This window comes from Rhinolophus hipposideros (genome assembly GCF_964194185.1).
Source record: "Rhinolophus hipposideros genome assembly, chromosome: 11".
Taxonomy (NCBI): Eukaryota; Metazoa; Chordata; class Mammalia; order Chiroptera; family Rhinolophidae; genus Rhinolophus; species Rhinolophus hipposideros.
The window spans coordinates 68,176,957-68,196,881 of NC_138057.1; the positions used below are offsets into that span (position 1 = coordinate 68,176,957).

At 41.5% G+C, this 19,925-nt stretch overlaps 1 protein-coding gene across 1 annotated transcript in view; it reads right to left on the bottom strand.

Moving 5' to 3' along the window:
• Nucleotides 1–19,925, bottom strand: part of ASTN2 (astrotactin 2) — a gene marked incomplete at its 3' end in the record, with an annotated part of 830,851 nt that overhangs the window by 452,906 nt on the left and 358,020 nt on the right. Inside the window, exon 7 of the mRNA XM_081066707.1 lies at nucleotides 13,225–13,392. Within this exon, the coding sequence (XP_080922833.1) occupies nucleotides 13,225–13,392 (168 nt within the window). The remainder of the gene's footprint in view (nucleotides 1–13,224; nucleotides 13,393–19,925) is intronic.

Sequence of the window (19,925 nt, forward strand, 5' to 3'; positions counted from 1 at the left end):
CGACTCTGGGGCGTCTTCATCTTGGACATCCAGCCACCAAAACTGTGCGCTCTGTTTCTATTCAAGCCGTTCAAGCCCCCCAGTCTGTTATATTTTGTTGTGACAGCAGATGGAGACAGTGCATCTTCTCCTGGGTCCTTTCTTTAGAGACACTGTGTTCCTGGAGCTGATCCACATAGAGCGGACACAGCTACTGGATTCTTCATCTCTGATGTCAAAGCATGAAACCAACTCATGAGACAGAGCTCCAAGAGACAGAGGCAGCAGCTTCTTGTGCTCACGCTCCCCACTAAAGGGCACAATGCCTGGCCCATAATCCGTGCTCACTCAGTAACGGCCATATGTGAAATGCAATGTATGGATTCCAACCACTTCTTTCCACCTCCACGGCGACCACCTTCAGTTCTGGCCTGGATTTTCCCATCAGCCATCTAAGTGACCTCTCTCCTCCCACACTGACCGGTGTCCCTGCGTACTTTCCTCAAGAGAGTGATCCTCTTAAAATATAAGTTAGACGACATTCCTCCTCAGCCTAGATGCTCCTGTGGCCTCCCATTGGGTTTGGGTTTTCATGAAAGCCTATGTTCTTACAATGTCCTCTAAGGTCCCTCAGGCTCTGGCCCTTTGGTCCCTCTCTGACCCCACTCACATCCTCCTAGCATTCAGTGAAGTGAGCCACCTTCTCGTCCATGATCTTCCTCAAATATGTGAGGCACAATCTGCCCTCAGAGCATCTGTGCTGACTGTCCCCTCTGCCCGACTAGGCTTTGTCCAGACATCCACAGAGCATGCTTTGTTCCCTCACATCCCTTGAACAGTTTAATTCCATTTGCAACCACTCCTCTCCTCCATATTCATAGCCCCCTCTTCTTGCACCCATTTTTTTAAATAATGCAACATCTTCTAACATATGATTAAATGTATTTGTCTGTTACTACGCATATTCTAACTGTCTGCTCCCTCACTATAATGGGAGCTCCGTGGTGGCAGCAATTTTCATCTGTTCTATTCATTGTCAGTGCCGGACATCCTGCTTACATTAGCTGCTTGATAAATACCAGTTGACTGTTAAATGAACAAATTCATGAATGAATGAATGAATGAATGAATGAATGAATGAATGAATGAGTGAATGAATGAGTGAATGAATGAATGAGTGAATGAATGAATGAGTGAATGAATGAATGAATGAATGAGTGAGTGAATGAATGAGTGAATGAATGAATGAGTGAATGAATGAATGAACTGTAAAACCAGTTCTTTAACTCAGATGTCAGCGCATTAAATCAACTGGAATAAGGGTTGACAATTTTTTTTTTTCTATAAAGGGCCAGTTGTTAAATATATGAGGTTTTGCAAGCCATAGAGTCATGACGGCTCCTAGACAATATGTAAACTAGTCATCGTGGCTGTGTTTTAATAAAACTTTATTTATGAGAAACAGCAGTTGGCCTGTGGGCTGTAGTTTGCCGATCCCTGCAGTAGACAAAACACTACCAGGCCAGACACCGAGTCTGGTTTTGCTCCCTGTTGAATCCCAGTATATATAGTACCTAGTCCAGCACTGTCACTCAATAAATACTTTGAATGAAATGACATATATGTAAAATATAGTTCTGCTCTTCCTTCTCAATCACAGCACTAACTGAACTTGTTGCAATAATGAAAATGCCCTATATCTGTGCTTTCCAATATGGCAGCCACTACATGTAGCTATCATGCACTTTGGAATATGATATGAATTAATTTACATTTTAATTTAAATTGTCACATATGGCAAATAGGTACGATGTTGGACAGTGTAGCTCTATCACAACCATTTTTTTGTTTCATGATCTAACTCTAGCCCCTCCTCCTCCAGGAAGCCTTCCCTGACTGCTAGGGTTCACAGTAACTGTCATTTTAAAAAATGAACCTTCAATGCTCATTTCATTCAATTCAATTCATGGTTTGACCACAGCTATAATAATAGCTAGTGTTTGTCGCGTGTCATGTACCAAACATTGTGCTAAGGGCTTAATATGTACAATCCTCATAATAACCCTCTGAAAATAGTTATGTTGCTATTATTACCATATTTTACTATTTTACTAGAAAAACAGAGGTTCAGGGGTCCATGAAATATCCAAAGTTATGCAGTTCCCAAATGAACGGAATTCAAATCCCAGTCCACTTGAATCCATAGCTCAAGTTCTTGACCAGTATGATACGCTTATTAAGAGTAGACACTTCTGTTGGTCCTAGTTTCCTATGTGTATATATTTCTATCCTTCAAAAGATCCTCCTCTTTCTACATCCTCCAAAGCCAGAGTTGGGCAGAGTACTGGCTTTCTGTGAAAATTGGTAGTACATGGAATTTCAGAGCACGAGAACACTTCGTGAAAATCTAACTATCAATCCCTTTTGTATTATGAAGAGGGAATCTGAGGCCCAGAGAACAAAGTGGTAGGTCAAAGGTCAGACCATGAGTAAAATTTGCAGATCTAGGAGTGAAGCCCAAGGACATTGTCTCCAAATTCAGTATTTCTCCTTTCATTCACTCATTCCATTCTTCATCATTAAACATCAGCAGTGTGCCACACCATAGGCTGCATTTGGGAGCAACGCGGTGGCTAGTACAGACACAGCCCTTGCCTTTACATAGCCTACAATCTCTTAGCTGGTAATTGGAAACAGAATCACCCAAATAAACATGTAATTGCAAGCTGTAATTACGTATCGATAATATAGGCTAGAGGTTAAGAGGTTAAACTCTGAAACCAGTCTTCTAGGATTCCAACCTAAGCGCCACTATTTCCTACATGTGTGACTTTGGGAAAACCCATTAACTTCAGTGATTTAATTCCCTCATCTGTACATGGTAATAATAGGGCTAATAAGAGGGCATTATATTATCCCTATAATAATCCCTATAATAATAGGGATAACAAGAGGGCATTATATTAATTCTCAGACACAACTTTCCACATTTTAATATTCCTGAAATGAGTGTACTTGTCTGGCAATTATTAGTATCTTATGGTTATTACTGGCATTTTGTCTTAGAGGTACATAAAATATTGGTACATACATCTGATCGTGTCTTGGTTTATTTAAAATCTGACTATATATACCGCATAAGGTTACTGAGAGAATTAAATGAGATAATATCTGTTAGGTGCTTAGGAGAGTCCCTGGCACATAATTTGCATGATATAAGGTGTATTATTAGTATTATTTACTATAAAGGAAAAAGAGTGCACTAATAGAGCATACAGCATGGCAGAATAATTGAGTCTAGAAGGACAGCGAGAACCTCCTTGAGGAAGTGGTATTTAAGCTGAAACATGAAGGCTAAGGAGGAGTGAAGAAAGTGAAAAATAGGGCTTATAAGTATGGGTAGGTAGAGAGCTGACTGTCGCATGCGAAGAGAATGGTACTGGTAGAAACTTTATCACATTGGCTGACCATGAACAAGTGTGGAACACTTTACAACATGGATTTTGTATATTAATAACACCCCCAACTCCAACCTAGACTTTGATCACCATCTTCTTTTTCCATACTTATGTTTGTTCATAACTCATTGGTCATAAGGTATTGTAACAGCTACATATGATGTCAGAGGGGTAGTAGATTGGGGAGGGGGTCATCACTTTGTGAAGAGTATAAATGTCTAACTATTACATTGTTTTGTGCACCTGAAACTAACTCAAAATAAAATAAAATGCAGGTTGGATATATATATATTTAGAAGTTTCATGGATTTAAACAAAATGTAGGATATATATCATTTATGGAGGCCCCCATGCATGTTTGCAATATACTTGTTGAATAAAATTAAATACAGACTCTAATTTAAATGATAGTAGACTATATTTTTGATAATAAATTAGAAGGTGACAGCCTTCAGCATTTTTCGCACAATACCCCAGAGATAATCATCAGAGACATGTCAAGTTAACTTCCTATACGCAGCTTTACAATATAAGAAATTTCAGATCTTTCACAACCACTTTCTTTAAAGTTCAGAAGCAAAGATCGCCATAAACCTCCAGTGGGACTGGCAGGCAAGGTCCCAGTAAGGGAAAGTTTCCAAAGTTGCTTTTGCAGCCCATTCCAACCATCTTGTTTGAGCAATCAGTCCCATCGCTTGCTGTTGTGAGCTCTCTTTATGACTTCCTCTTTGACACAGATTGTCCTTTTTCAAAGGACCGCAACCCTCTTCCACAACATAACATTTTATTACACATTGACACCAAAAATAGCAAGGCTCCCAAACAGAGATATAAAATGGTTTCCCTACAACTCATAAATGCTGTCACAGATCCACTTCTCCATTCTATATTTTTCCCTTGTCCTCAATCCTATTGGGTCCTTTTATTTTATTTTTTTTCCGATTCAAGTTATTCTGCAAATTCTTTGTCCAAAGGATTCATACATGCCTCTGAGAATTCTCTGCAAATATCTATGAAAGACAGGACACTAGCCCACGTCTTGCTAAGCAAACTCTCTCACACACTGACTTCTCAAAACAGTAGCTTGTCACTCAGTCTGGGTCCAAATTCCAGCTGTGATACTTAGTAAATATATGACCTTGGGAATGTGAATCAACTACTTTAAGACATTGCTTCTTGTATGGAAAAAGGAAGCAATAATAAATACCTAGAAGCAAAGGGTTGTTATGAAGACCAAGACAGTTATATAGTCTCGGCACGATGCTTGGTATACAGTAAGTGCATCATAAATTGTAGATGTTGTTATTGTTACTCTAGCATTCATGTACCTCTTAATAACTCCCCAAAACTCCACCATGACTCTCTTAACTATAAGCTGTATCTGGCCATTGTCTAACACTCCCATCTGCTATGTATAGATAATTAAACTGCATCAAATGGATCAATCTGATGAAATAAATGGGCTTTTGTAATTAACATTCATTTCATGGACTTGGTTTGTTGTTATTGTTTGAATAGCCTTCATTGGAAATGGCTTTTTAAAAGTTTGATCCCATTATCTTGCATGCCTGAATAATAAGGCACCGGGTTCACTAATTGACAATCAGTGTAGATGACTTTTGTTTAATTCAGGTTCTAGTAAAGTTCAGACCCAAGAAATGGTGAGGTGGAGAGCATTATGGATTCTAAGGATCAGAGTGACTCCCTTCATGGAGGATTGATTTCCTCACTTGAAGCCCACAGGAATAATAGCATAGTTGGACATAGACCAATCCTGAACAGATAAAAGATAGAGGTTACTTTAATTGAGTTCAAGAAAGACTAGTGGTACCCAGCTAAAGGGAGAAAGTGACTTTCAGAAGAGAGTTAGCTGTACCATAGAAAAGTCTTTAGCAAGTACACAGCCCAAGTGACACTGTCATCACTCGGAGAGCCATCCATGGTGCTGACACCAGAACAAAGCATTCAACCCATTGACCAAGCATTGGCATTTCAGCAAATGAAACTTGCTCCTCATTCATTCATTCATTCATTCATTCATTCATTCATTCATGAAAAAATGCATTGATGCAGGAACTGTTTCAATCTCGGAGATACAGCAATAAACCAAATGAACCAAGGCCAAGTTTTTGTAACACTTATGTTCTCATATACAAATCTCTCCTCACTGGTCTGATAGAAAGTTGGCTCTCTCCTGCTTATTTAACTGCACATCTTATCTATGCACTACTGCACCTAAACCTGACACATCTGCTACATTACCTAGAAACCCCGCATGTTACCATCTCCTTCAAGGCAGGGATACTCTCCATCTCTGTGACTTCTTGGACTTTACAACTTCCTAAAGTTCTTGTGTCCCTTTAAATTTTAATAATACAGGGCTCAGCAAATAACACAAACAATATATGAACATTAGAAATATTGAGTATAAGGCGTATATATGACATAACAACACAGTGCATTTTCATTTTCTTCCTGTTGCAAATGAAAAGTGGCTGCGAAAGTCATGAAAATAAACTGAATTTGATGGTGAACATGACTGAAGTTCACATCAATTTGAAAACAAAATTCAACCGGCTTTAAATGCCACTTACAAATTGTTTCAATCATACACTCTGAGTTATCTGGGCTTAAAAGGTCACACAAACATGAATTTTGAGCTGGAAAATATCTTAGGAATTATTCAGGGTTGTAATTTGTATCTTGCCACTAATTTACTGTATGACACTGGGCAACGTGCTTAGCTTCGGTGGCCCTGGGTCTACTCATTAGATCAGACCAGATGATCTCTGTGGACCTTTCTTGTATAAAAGTATGTTTCCATCAAATTCTTTGTTGAAGAGAAGGAAAATAAAGTTTACAGTACGTGACATAGCCAAGGTCAAATGGCCAATCTGTGGCAAAGCTGGCACTAGGACTGAGAGCCTATGATTTTTTTTTTATTGCACAAGTTTGAAAGTCACCCCAGAGCTAAATGAAAGGCCAGCAGATGTGAATACCCAGGTTAGTATAAGTTTGCTACTAGGTGGTCAGGTCCTAGAGGGCAGGCACGCTGTCTAATTTCCTTCTCATATAATCTAACATGGTTAAGCTATACTAGATAAAAGGTGTCTCATAAAATATTAACTTATTTGAAATGTTTCTTGAATTAATTAAGTGAAGACACAAGAGACTGAATAACTGAGTATAAAACTGGCATTTAACACTGTGTTTTGAGTGCCCACCGTGTATTAGGCACAAGTGCATTTTCAATTTGATTTTCCATCTCATTCTCACAACAACCCTGAAGAATAGGAATTAATCTCATAATTTTTACATATACAAAAAATGAGGCTCAAATATGTGAAATGACTTGCTCAAATCCTTATAACCAGTAAACTTTTGAAAAAGCAAGGATTTCATTCTGTCTTACTCCAAAGAATATTGCAATTCTACTCTGGTTCACTAATGGTTGAATGAAGAAATAAATAGATGGATAGATTAGTGACTAAATGAATGCGTGTTTTCCTATTACTTGTCTCATGTGGTTCGGGTCATACTGTCCAAGATTTTGTACCCAGAATTTAGTATGATACCACACATGTGCAGAACGTCAAGGAAGATGTTTCACAAAACGATTTACCCATACTGATATTCTTAAGAGACGAAGCCTGATCATTTGAACTGTTTGGTGATGCATTTTATTCAAGGATTAGCAAGTAGTCCTTGTATGTTCATTTTCTGGCTTTGGAGAGATAAAGAGTAATGGTCGTCTGTTCTGGTAAGGAGCATAATGCCACCCTCTAGCAACATTTTCAAGTCTTCACTAAGCCTTCACTGAGGTGGGTACTTCTTTGCCTTGGTTCATGATCGGTTTGTTCTCATCCCACCCATTCTAATAACGGTAAATGTTTAATGATTGGCTTCCCAAAGAAAATAAGCCATGGTTTGTAACATTTACTAATTTTGTTGGTCTAAACACCCTCCTCACAGCCAGTTTCCAAGCTATCTACATGACATAACTGAACAATGAGTTGGGGAAAGATGATAACAAACAACTACCATGAGTCCATAACGCCAGCTCCAGCACACCATGGATCCAATCCATACTCAGCCCTGTGGGTGGTACTAATTGTTGAAATCCCTGGAGGAACACACCTGAGCTGGACTATGGCACACAGCCAGGAAATCATGACCAGGTTCATCCATGCATCATAACAGTTCTGTATTCTCTAAGGCGTCTCCCCACGTCCCTCCTTCTTCCAACTCAGCGGGGAGAAATGATCCTTCTTGTTGACATATTCCATAAAGCTTTAAGGCATGATGAGCAATGCTTGAACATGACTTTGCTCAGCCTTACACATCCCATCCATAGAAGAAGGGACTTATTTCAGGGAAGCGAAGCCCCCTTTGATGGAGCTAAGGCTTGGATATTCATAGGGATCGGGGATTTAGTTTTTCCATGACGTCCCCAAATTCTAATTCCTGATGGAAGGCTTGGATGTTGCCCCAAACAATCAGACAGATGTGGCCAACACAGTCTTACTAAGGCCCTTGGTGGCCCTCACAGATCCTCAACTTCCTATGAGTTCTCTTCATTTTATCTTTCCAATTTCATCCCTTGCTACTCCCTTAGTTCTCTTTCTCCAACTCACATGCCCCACATTCTCTAGATAACAGCACAACTATACTGTTCTCCGCTATCTGGAACTATTCTAAACTTTCTTCCTCTCTCTCTCTTTTTTTTTTTCCCAATCATGAAGTTCCCTCTGCTGAAGCACGTTTTCTATTCATGCTCCCTACTGATTACATGAGGCGTGGAAAACGGACATCTTCACGACGATGTGTCTCTTCAAATCCCCATCTAGAATCCATTCCTCCCTGTTCTCCAGGGATGAGGCAATTTATTAGCGCCTATTCTTGATTTATACCATATTGTGTCTTTTATAATAGCTGTATATGACCATATTCATTTTATTCCTGTGAAAATGTGAAATCTATGAAGGCAGGAACATTGTTCAATTTGTCTATGATTTCCCACAGCACTTCGCACACAGACTTATGAGTTGTGGAATTAAGAAAATCTTGCTTGAATGGAATCTAATGAATTGAAGTAAATTTTGCAAAGTGGGTCTGAGTCAAGCCCCATGAAAATATATATGCAGGGATCTGATGTTCCCATTTCCACTGCGTACTCATAGATAGTCCCCTATGTTCATGCCCTGTGTGACTTGTAAGAGTACGGTGTTATGCTGAGCATTGGGGTTGGAAGGATACAGGGGTAAGTTAGATACAGCCCCTGGTTTTAAGGAGGTTACATTTTAGTAGTCTAGACAAGTTTCCAAACAATAATTCAGATTTTCAGTCAACAGAGAACTCTGACAATACTGTAGAAGAAGTCCTCCATTCTCCCAAGAAGAAATGAAAGATAATTAAGGGAATAGAATTTTGGAAGGGAGACAATTAAAGGATGGAAGGCATTTCAGGTAGATGGAGGAGACTGAACTTGAGTCAGAAGGTAAAGCTTTGCATGGGGTGTTTGGGGTACGATGTGAGTATGGGCAGAATGGAGAATGCAGAGGGATGCAGGCGGGGATGTGGCTGAATGAGAGGGTCAGACCAGAGCATCCAGAGGTCAGATAACTGGCAACTGGACAGTTCCTGGTGAGCCAGTTTCTCTAGAGATAGAAAATATTTAATCTGAGTACACATATAGGCGGGTATGAAGGATGAAACTAAATAATGGCGTATAAAATTGTTTCAGGGATCATGGGACGGGAAAGTTCCTTCCTCCCCCCTTGTATTATTTTCTGCGAACTATACATATCAGCATTTATGCTAAGTTTTAAAGACACAGAGATGAGCAAAGCACGTTTTGAAACCCCTCTTCCCAGCCCCTAACAAAGCTTACCGTCTGAAAAGCTTTGTTAGAACAATGACTACACAGGGACACGAACTATGACATTTGGGGACACAGAGGTTATGAGAGCAGAGAGGGGGCCCCTTTTTCTGGTCGGGGCTGGGGATGATGAGTCAGGAATGACTGTACAAGGAAAAGATGTTTGGGTTGAATGAAATGGAAACAAAAAGGAGCCTTGGTCTCTGAGTAAAGTGGGGGAGAAACGTATTTCAAGGGGGAAGAAACAGCCTGTGAAATAGATGTAAGCATGAGAGAGCATGGTGCCTTGAGGGAGCTGTAAGAATTGGTGTATCTGACGCCCAGGTTACATGGCAAATAGACGCAGGAGATGAGGTTATGCAATTGAGCATGGTTTTGTCAGGATAATGAAATGAAAAAAATATGGCTGCTGGGCCTTTTATTGTTTGGGTAGAACATGAGAGGACTATTTGGGAGGAAGAGTGTTTAGAACCTTGCTACATCAAAGGTAGTCCTTAGGGGGGAAGCATTAACGATAGCTGGCAGCAGGTTAGACATTCAGAATGGGAGGCCCAGCTCTAAACCTACTGAGGCTTGAAAAGCTTTGGTGAAGAACACAGGCTCCTGATTTTAAATCCTGGCTGTCATCTGTTGGAGATCGACTTTGGTCCTCTCACCCTTCTTCTCTGGGCATCAATATCCACAGCAATAAAGTTGAGAAGGCCACCCCATTGAATTCTAGTGACATTTTCAGCTTTATGTTTTAGTGTGTGTGTGTGTGTGTGTGTGTGTGTGTGTGTGTGTGTGTGTGTGTGTGTGATTCTACAGGATATTGGTGGAAAAACTGGTCACTTTCAAAACTTGCTAACCCATGCCTACTCCCTAGATTACCCACAGTTTGGAATTATGCACTCAAGCTTGTGGCTAAAGGGGAAAAAATCATTATAAACCATGAACTTGAACGTGAAGGCAGGTCAGCTGGGAAATAAGGTCTCACCCTCAGCACCTACCACTCTGCGTAGCTGGAGCTTCATGGAGGGATACAGAGAAAAGATCCCTTCTGTTCTGTCCCACCAACAATCTTGCCTCCTTTTTAAGGAAAGAAAAAGGAAAAAAAAAGGGGAGGGAATCTACAGGATCAGATTCAGAGGCACACAATTCCACAAAGGTTTACCTGGCTGTTGTTGGGTAAGAATAATCGTGTGTGTGTGTGTGTGTGTGTGTGTGTGTGTATGTATGTATGCGTGCACATACACTAAGGGTATAGGGACAGTGCTTTAGGTGACAGTGCCTTAAAGCCCAAATGTCTTAATTAGGAGAAAAAGATTCAGCTGTCTGGTAAAACGGCACACTAGAGCTGCATTGCATTTTCCAAATAGCTTCTCTAATAGGCCTGCATAAAGGCTGCAAAATGTGTCTGAACAGGCTCCCGACTAAAGGATAAGAGGCCATGGTGGTTAGAAAGTCAAATCCTGGTGACTGCAGAGACACAAGGGTTAGCCTGGAGAAGCCCTCCCCTTACTCCTGGGGCCCAGCGAGAAATGGAAGACAACTTGGAGAGATGGAACACTAGGCCATTGAGACTCGTTGGCTCTCTGCAGAGGCTGCCCCGTAGCTTTCACGTCATGAGTTTTTCAGGCAAGATTGCTAGCCTCTTGTTATTGGAGGGAGGGATGAAGTTCTGGAGAAAATACCCCAACACAGAGTGGAGGAAGGAGCAGAGGCCCAGGAGCAGAAGTAGACTGCTAACAAGTTTCATGTCTAACTTGCTTTGTGAACTTGGCAAGTCTCTTCTTCTCTCTAACTCCTGTGTCCCTATTTGTGGACATTTATCACTGCCACTTATCACTGCAACAAATATGAATAAGGTACCGTCCATTTTCTAAGCATTTACTATAAATAAAATATTGTCTCATGGGTATAAAGGTCATCTATATGTTGCTGACACATACATCTCTATCTCCAGGTAAGACCTCCTCTTTGTATTCAACTGTTGGATTCCAGTGTCCGTCTTCCATCTCTGCCTCATGTTTAGTAGTCGCCTTGAACTTATATACAAGACAGCACTTTTGATCCTCCTCACCTCAACCCTGACCCTCCTAAGCTCTCCCCCACCATGTCCCAGCTTCAGTAAATGGTAAATCGTTTTGTCCCATTGTTCAGACAGAAAAATTTGCAATCATCTTTGACGCTTCACTATTTCTCACCTCTCATATCCAGTAAACAGATTCTGTCAAATTCACATTCTAAATATATCCAGAATTGGATCATTTCTCACATCTTCTCCTCTAACCCACCCCCGTGGCCCAAGCTATTCCCAACTCTTACCTAGATGAGAATAGTGCCCTTGACTGCCAATTCATCACACGGCAGCCAGAGCAATCGTTTTGGAATATAGGTCCATATCCTGCTTCTCCTTTGCTCAGAATCCTCCAGTAACTTCTCATCTCACTTAGAGTGAAATCCAAAGTGCCTATCACCCTATAAAAGGCCCGAAAACCTTTGCACCACAGCCATTCTCTTCCCAAATTTCACTCCTGCCCTCCTCCTCTCTCACTCCCCTCCAGCCATGGGGGTCTCCTGCTAGTGCTGAACCAATGGCACGTTCCTGTGTTCCTGCCACAAAGCACTGCTGGTCCCTCTGCCTCCAAATTCTTCCCCCAGAGGGTGGCATGGCTCCCTCCATCCCCTTCTGAAAGTGCCTGCTTAAATGTCATCTTCTCAGAGGAGCCCTCTCTGATCCCTCTGTGGCCCAACAACTCCACTCCCACTCTCAGCTGAGCAGTCCATCTGCTCTGTGCTCTCCCCCCAGCATTTATCATCACCTGACAGAGTACTTTCCTTTTTTTGTCTATTGCAGCACCGTCCATCGGAACTTTCCACAATAAAGGAAATGGTCTATAGCTGAGTTGTACAAGAGGGACACATGTCAGCACATGTAGCTATGGCACACTTGACATACGGCTGATGTGACTGCAGAAGTGAATGTTTACTTTTATTTAATTTTTACTAAGATCAATTTAAATAGCCACATGGGGCTAATGACTGCCATGTTCGTCGGCACACATGTCATATCGCTCTAGAATATAAACGTAATTAGGGCATAGATTTTTGCTTATGTTGTTCACTGCTGTGTCCCCAGTGCCTAGAAAAAAGCCTGGCTACGCCATTCATACCTGCCGAATGGATGACTATATGAACATGCCAGGAGCTTTCCATGCATCATCGCATTTAATTGTGACAACAGGCTTGTGGGATAGATGTGTTTTCATCCTCTGGGACTCAGAGAGGAGAAGTGTCCTGCTGAAGGACACCCAGGTAGTTTGCACCCTGTGCCTCATATCTCCCCATGTAAGATGAAAACGTTCTGGGGATCTAATGTGCAACATAGTGAACACAATCAACAATAATGCATTATACACTTGGAAGGTGCTAAGAGAATAGACCTTAAACGTTATAATCACGAAACAGTGCTATGTGAGGTCATGGAGGCGTTAACTCACTCTTGTGGTCATCATTTAAGACTGTATGTGAGTATAAAGTCGGCACGCTGTGCACCATAAACTTACACCATGTGATATGTTAATTACAGCTCAACAAACCTGCAAAACTGGTACAGAACACCCAGCTGGTGAGAGGCAATGGGACCTGAGCTCAGGAGTGTCTGGTGACATCCGGACACTTCACTAGAGGTAAACTAGATGTTCTCTGCGGCCCTTTCTAACTCTGAGATTCTGTGGACTTACGAGAGTTTTCTCCTTGCCCGGCAATGACAACCCACAGTTTAAGCACCAATTGGATTGACAGATCTTTACATGAAGTCCCTTGTCCACCGCTCAAAAGCCATGATTCTTCAGGCAGAAGAAGCGCGCATCATCCTTCAAAATGTACCATCCCTTCCTCTCTCCCCAGCCCTGTCCCATGGCTCACCGGTTTCGGGGTCACAGAGCTGCTCACAAGCATCTGTCGTCCTCTGTCCACAGAGGTCCCTCACCCACGGGGAGGTGGCATTGATCTGGTAGTACAGTGACAGCTTGGCTGGGTTCAACCAGTCGGAGATGTCCAGGTAGCTCCCTTCACTCACCACAAAGCTGCTTCCTGTGGATGAACAGAGAGAAAGACGGCTGTTTTCTCCCGGCAGTGAGGGCGCAGGAGTGTCTTGCTGCTGACGCCACAGCCAGGACACAATCGGGGGCATACAAGTCATCCCATTCCAAGGTCCCCTGTTCTCCTCTGTCTACACACATTGACGGAACAATTGTAACGTGTCAGCCGTGGTGTCAGCAGCCAATAGCGACAGAGACGAATCAGAAACAAGAGACATTTTAGCCTCGTGGTTAAGAGTCATGCTCTTAGGACTGAGAGAGACATGGTTTCCAACCCTGGATCCATCCTTACCAGCCATTGATTTGGGGTGACTCCCTCAATGGCCCTGGGCCTTGCTTACATCGTCTGTAAACGGGAATGTTAATGGAACCTACCTCATAGGGTTACTGTGAGAATGAAACAAACAGACGCAGATAGAGTGCATTGCCACTGTGTGACTTGTCCTAGTAAAGAATAATTCAATATGAAAATTAAAAAGAAAAAGAAAGCTAACGTTCCTGTCACCTAGGCATTTCCTCCGGAACACGGGCCACTAACGCCCACAGGAGCCAGGTGGGTGAATTAATGGGACAGATGGGTTGAGTGTAAGGGGAATAGCATCCTGCCCTCCTGGCTTAGCTTTTTTTTTTTTTTTTCCCCTGAGAGAAAGAGAGATTCTCAAAGAAATCTCTAGCACCTCTAAGGGGCGGGGGAAGGGGTGGCGGGTGGGGAGAAGAGCAGCAGTTATGCAATGGAAAATGCCTTAATGCTGGGAACAATAGGGAAAGATGGAGTTTGGCACTTCAGGTTCCATCAAAAGGGAGCAGCTGCAGCTTAGCTATAGGCAGCTGTTGCCCAGTGGGTCGAAAGGCCAGTCGTACTGGAACTTCAGACTTCCTTCACGGGTGACTGAAAATGCAGATTTTCAGTTTTATATACTACATATCAGTGAAATCATATGGTTGTCGATTTTTTTCTGTCTGACTTATTTCGCTTAGCACGGTAATCTCCAGATCCATCCATGTTGTATATAGATGATGTAATACAGAATTGCACACCTGAAATCTATGTAACTTTGCTAACAACTGTCACCCCAACAAACTTTAATTCAATAAAAAAAGAAATGCAGATTTTTTATTGTCATCAATCAATTTTTAAATGACGGCTTACATTTTTTGTTGAACATTTATGTAGGTAAAACGAAAGACCCTAGCTTTGAAATTTATATTCTAAAATGTTCTTTAACTCACACACACACACAAATACACATGAATGCACATATCCATATATGTCTCTCTGTGTGTGCGTGTGTATATAAATATAAATACAAACACAAACTTATATATATATATATATATATATATATATATATATATATATATAAAATGTATCTCTCTGTGTGTGTATGTACTGGGGGTGACAAAAAAAGGTACATAAGTGGACACTTTGGTCACCATTGCTCAAGCAGTAGCTCACCATAATCAGAAGTGTCTGCACACTGATGGTAACCACTTTGAGCACTTCCTGAAATTGCAGAAGTCAAACATGACTTGTATTTATCTTTTGCTATCGGTATATATTGAATATTACAATTTTAATACTTTTCCTTTCTTCAAATGTGTATCCATTGTTTGGCACCCTCTGTATATATATACACACAGATACATATATGAATTGCATACATACAGTGTTTCCCCGAAAATAAGACGTAGCCAGATAATCAGCTCTAATGCATCTTTTGGAGCAAAAATTAACATGAGACCTGGTCTTATTTTACTATAAGACCGGGTCTGTGATATGATATGATATGACATGATATGATATGATATGATATGATATGATGATATGATATGATATATGATACCAGGTCTTATATTAATTTTTGCTCCAAAAGATGAATTAGAGCTGATTGTTCAGCTAGGTCTGATTTTGGGGGAAACACAGTATACGCACAAACATATATTACTTAAAGGGCGAACAACAGAAGCCCATTCAGAGTGGCTGCATACTGGCTGACTGTATGTATATAGCAAAACAGCAAAGGCAGAATTTTACAGGGGAAACACAGTTCAAACAGCACCAGGCTCCACAGAACTGGAATAGAATGCTATTGTAGATGTGTGGCAGATTAGGGACCTCACCAGCAGGAGATCTTAAATCATTTCATAATTAACGTAATTCAGCTTTTCTCCCTGCATTTTCTTCTATCACACTATCCACCAATAAAATCTTCCCATGTATGTGATTCAAACCTTCAAAGTAAAGAGTCAGCTAATAGGCACCATATGGGTTTGACAGCAACCTCTCAGGTCACATCAGACCCTGCTGACTGACCAATGGTTGGGATCCACTTAGCTCTGGTGTCTAGCTGTGTCCACTGGGCAAGCAAGGTGGAATCACATCAGACCTTCCCTGGCTGCCCTGAGGAGCTAAGCTTACCTGAAAAGGGTAAGGGTGTGGCAGGCAATGTTATCTTCTCTGACTTGCACACATGTTATGATTTATATCATCCTATAGAATAAATTCCTAAGTGAAAGCATAGTGGACGACATGATTTTGGGTGAGGATGAAAGAGGAGTCTATGTGCAGAGCAAAATAAGTAGATAGCATCAGGCTCAGCGATAAGAAAATGACCACATTTGAAGTTGGCCTTAAAATCCTTGGTAGCTAAACAAAAAAGAATAAGTCTGCTGGGTTCCATATTTCAAATTTCTGGCAAGGGAAGATATGCAAATCTATCTGCAAAACCATATTTTCCCCTCTGGAACTAAGCCCAAAGCAGAAACATGTCACATGGGTCCCTGTGCAAGGCACTGAGCAGCAGTATCGAGTACAGATTTTTCTTTTAAAAAGCACAGTCATGCTGTTTAAACGGATAATTTTTATATTTATTCTCACTAAAGACTGAGGGATGAATATTGAATTTTGTCCCAGGCATGAGTTTGGCTAATTCCACTGTTTCAGGAAAGCTACACAGTGCAGTGATAAAGAGAATAGAGTCAGCAAGACCGGTATTCAGCTCTTCACTCTGCTGCACACTAGCCCTATACATTTGCAAAAGAAAACAAATCCTTAGTCATCTCATATGAAAAGTGTGGGTCCCAACTCCCTCTTCACAGGGTTATTATAAAGATTAAACGAGACATTGTGTTTGTCTTCGGTTGGACTCCCCAGAAATCAGACTCAAAGGCAGAGACTGGCATGCAGGAGGTTTCTGGGTGTACTCTTGTGAAGGGATGAGTAAAGAGGGATGAGACAGAGCGAGGAGCCAAACAGCCACGAGGCATTGCCCTCAGCTCCTCCCCTAGGGAGATCTGGAGCTGGGATGGCCCTTCAGAGTCTTCCAAATCAAGATAAAGATGCCAGATCATTGTATTTCAACATTCGCCAGGCATAGGTTGTGGGCTATGCCTGGGGAAGAGACATGAACTTCGGCGAAGTGGCCTGTTTCATTGGAGGACATTTCTCCAAGAAAGACTTGGAACAACTGGTCAAGCATCAGCATTCCTGGCAGTTGGGGAAATGAGAGCCTCCGTTCCAAGGAGAGATCTGGACACAGCCAATCCCCACATGACGTTCACTACAATATGTGAAATCCCTGGAACATTGTGAAATCTCAACTCACAGGAGCTATTGTGACTATAACTTGGATTTCTTACAAACTTGGAAGCTTTGAATGCAATACCAGTTAACGCAATACCAGCTACCTCAAAAGCCGGTTATCCTCACCTTCTATAAAAAGATGTTCTACCAAGGTATACATTGCTTTAATGGCAGAAGGGGGTTACTGTCCCTTGAATGTCCTCTCTGTCCTAGTCCCTGAGATGAATATGTTATACACGCTGCTTGTTAATCCTTATAAAAGCATTGCAGGATAAGTATTTCCCCATTTTTACAGAAGACAGCATGGGGTTCAGCAAGAAACTGATTTAGCCAAATGTGTACAACTAGTAAGTGGCTAAAGTGGAAACCCAGGATTTTTCAGCATCCAAAGCTGGGACCCGGCCATTATGCCAGCCTGCTTTGAGAATCAGAGGCTTTGGTTGGGTTGATGCCTTTGGTGGTCTTCCCTCCTCTGGTAGTCTGTGCCTTCCCCGTCCATGCATACCCTGTGGTATTGGAGAGCTTAGGCTTTCTGTGATGGACTGTGGTTTCCTACAGGGAAGAGGTCACGGCTTACTCGTGATTCGTATCAATCAAGCCCTCAGTAAAATGTCTGGGACATGCCAGGAGTTGAATGAATATATGTGGAATGAATTAATGAAATCAAAGTGCCATGCTCGATTAGAGGGAAGTTCAACTCACTTCCTCATGGGATTGTGAAGCAGGAATGCCTTCACAGTGATCCCAAAGTTTAATTCTTTTCATCCTGTGAGAGCCAGAATACAAAATTAGCTCTTCAGAGTCTCCCCAGTTCCAAACCAAAACTTGAACTTCACTCACATGTCTCCTAAGCTCTCGTTCACACCATGGGCTTGTGATGTGGATGATCTAAGTAGAGATGGTAAAGGGACTCCGTGGGAAGAGGAAAGGATACGGGGCACAGAGATGACACACCAGGTAGTGAAAGGAAGTAACTGTGCAAAATGCACTCACCAACACTTAATCCATGTGTCTATTTTAACCAACATTTACTAAACCCCTTAATGCATCAGGAATAGATATAGAGAACGAGAAACAGACTGAACCCTTCAAGAACATTATGGACTCACAAGGGAGATCAAATGTGTGCACAGATAACTATAATACAACCTACAGTGTGTAAGAGCTACCTGAGAGGGGTGGGCTTCTCCTGGGAAATAATGAGAAGTAGAAAAGGGTGTCAGAGAAGAATCATTGAAAGTTGTCCCTTCAGCCATGTTACAGATAGATTCATTCATTCATTCATTCATTCATTCATCCATTCATATGCTTGTTAATTTAACAGAGTACTTAGTATGTACCAGGCCCTGTCCCAGGATTTGAATGAGTAAAATATGGTGTCTACTGAGAACTTAAAGCTCAGAAAAGGAGTTCAGAGATGCCAAATCTAAGGCAAAGTGTGTTTTTTGTTCCTCCTTTCTTATTCTCCCATCTAGATTGCACATTTCTTTTTTTTAATTATTTATGTTTTTCAGTTATAGTTGACATAATTTTATTGAATGTTATTTTACATTAGTTTCAGGTGAATAGCACAGTGGTTAGACATTTATATAATTTATGCAGTGATCTCTATTATAGACTGCATATTTCTTAAAGGTAAACACCATGTCTTATTTAACTGCATTCTCCATAGAGCTTAGGATAGTGAAGGTGCAGAAGATGTTGAGAGGTGTGTGTGTGTGTGTGTGTGTGTGTGTGTGTGTGTGTGTGTAGAGAAAGAAAGAGAGGTTGAGAGAGAGAGAGAGCGCGCGCAGCTCAGTAAGGTCAAAGAGTGGCAAAGAAGCAACTCTCTCTGGCTAAATTCTAGCATTACTTTGGAAATAAACACATAGGAATGAAAATGTATTATTCCATGTGTCTCCTATTTCTCTAGTTTTCCAATGGACCCCTGTTTTATTTCCTTGGCTTAACATCAAAAGTACCCACGTTTTTCTGGGTGCTGTGAAATTCTTCTTTGTACTCAAATCGATCTCCCATGAGAGGAAGGACTGTGAAACAAACCTTTGCCAAAATCCCAACTTCAAAATGTCATGTTTCCTTATTTTAAATATATATGTGGTTTTTTTTTCTCCCACTGGCTTGTGGGAATATACATCATCTAATTAGCCAAATGGATTTTCAGTTCAGCCCAATCATTTCCTTATCTAGCATCTGAAGTTTGCCATTGCTCAGGGGACCGCACGGGCACAAAGGTCCTCATTAACTCTGATCTTCAATTACACTGATTATAAGCCTGTTTCTGTAATTGTGCAGCACAGATCAGGGGTGAGCTGGGGAGCTCAGACCACTCCGTAGTGTTCTGGGAAAAGCCAGAGGCATGTCGGCCCCCAAAGAAACAGAAAGCCACAGATGAAAACTAAAAATACCACGAAAGGAGGTATCACCGTGCCAAATTGCCTGGAGAGCCAGACAGCAGCTGCAAATCCCGCTCATTACATCTCGAATCAGGAGACAGACCTTTGAGAACCATGGACAGGAGGTTTCAAAAGACGGTTCTGGACAATGGTGAATGGAAGAGCAGAGGAATGAAAGACTACATGGATGAAAGATAGTTTTCACAAATGAAGCGCATAAAAAATTTCTAGCCAAAAGTATTCAGCTCTCTCTTTTTCTTCCCCCTTTCTTTGGGTGCAAAATAATTAAAGATTTCCTTTCTTCTATTATATCGTGTATCCCCCAGATCCCATCTGTCAGGGTCTTAGACCTGGAGAAAATGTCTTTCTAGGGCACAGGAAAAACAAACTGTGATGAAGCAGAAATGAGGATCCCATCTACTTCCCATCTAATTGATCCATGAAGGCTGTACCCAACCCAGTCCAGAGTCCCCAGTCAGGCTTGAATACATTCCACCACCTGTCATCGACTGAAAAAATTTAAGGAATAAGCAACCCAACTCTGCAAAC